Below are 461 nucleotides of genomic sequence, written 5' to 3' on the forward strand. Positions count from 1 at the left end.
GGGGGGGGGAACGGACACGGGACGGACCCTGCTGCACCCCCCCCCCCCCCGCCCGGGGCCCCCCCGGGCCCGGGGGGCTACGGGAGCGCGTCCGGGGCTCACCTTGGCCTGGAAGTGGATGCCGTGCTGGAAGGCCTCCTCGTTGTGCAGCGGGACGCGGGAATCGCAGCCATCGTCCACCAGGTTGTACCGGTTCTTCACCGGCATGGCGGCAGGCTGGCGGGCGGCCGCCTCAGGCCGCGGCCCCGCCGGGCATCCCCGCCGGCAGCTCCCGGCCCCGCGGAACCTCGGGGCGGAGCGGAGCCGGGGCAAGGGTCCCGGGTTGCCGGTACCTGAGCCCGGCCGCGTTTTGAATGAGCGTCCGCGGGTGCGAGCGGGGCCCCGGCCCTCGCCGCGGCGCCATTGGCCCGAAGTTCCCTCATGTGATGGCGGGGGGCGGCGGCGGCGGGCGGGAGCCCGCC

General features: G+C 77.9%; 2 protein-coding genes across 3 annotated transcripts in view; one reads left to right on the forward strand and one right to left on the reverse strand.

Annotated features, from left to right (window-relative positions):
• Nucleotides 1-240, reverse strand: part of LOC104833824 (carboxyl-terminal PDZ ligand of neuronal nitric oxide synthase protein-like) — a 37,068-nt gene extending 36,828 nt beyond the window's left edge. For both annotated transcript variants that reach the window (XM_010570753.1, XM_010570750.1), the window contains exon 1: nucleotides 103-240. In XM_010570753.1, coding sequence (XP_010569055.1) covers nucleotides 103-207 — 105 coding nt within the window. In that variant the 5' untranslated portion in view covers nucleotides 208-240. The remainder of the gene's footprint in view (nucleotides 1-102) is intronic.
• The window catches only part of TTLL11 (tubulin tyrosine ligase-like family, member 11), a 59,542-nt gene continuing 59,286 nt past the window's right edge, over nucleotides 206-461 (forward strand). Inside the window, exon 1 of the mRNA XM_010571089.1 lies at nucleotides 206-328. Coding sequence (XP_010569391.1) covers nucleotides 206-328 — 123 coding nt within the window. The remainder of the gene's footprint in view (nucleotides 329-461) is intronic.

Source organism: Haliaeetus leucocephalus, unplaced genomic scaffold, assembly GCF_000737465.1.
Source record: "Haliaeetus leucocephalus isolate CR32 unplaced genomic scaffold, Haliaeetus_leucocephalus-4.0 Scaffold306, whole genome shotgun sequence".
NCBI classification, from domain to species: Eukaryota; Metazoa; Chordata; class Aves; order Accipitriformes; family Accipitridae; genus Haliaeetus; species Haliaeetus leucocephalus.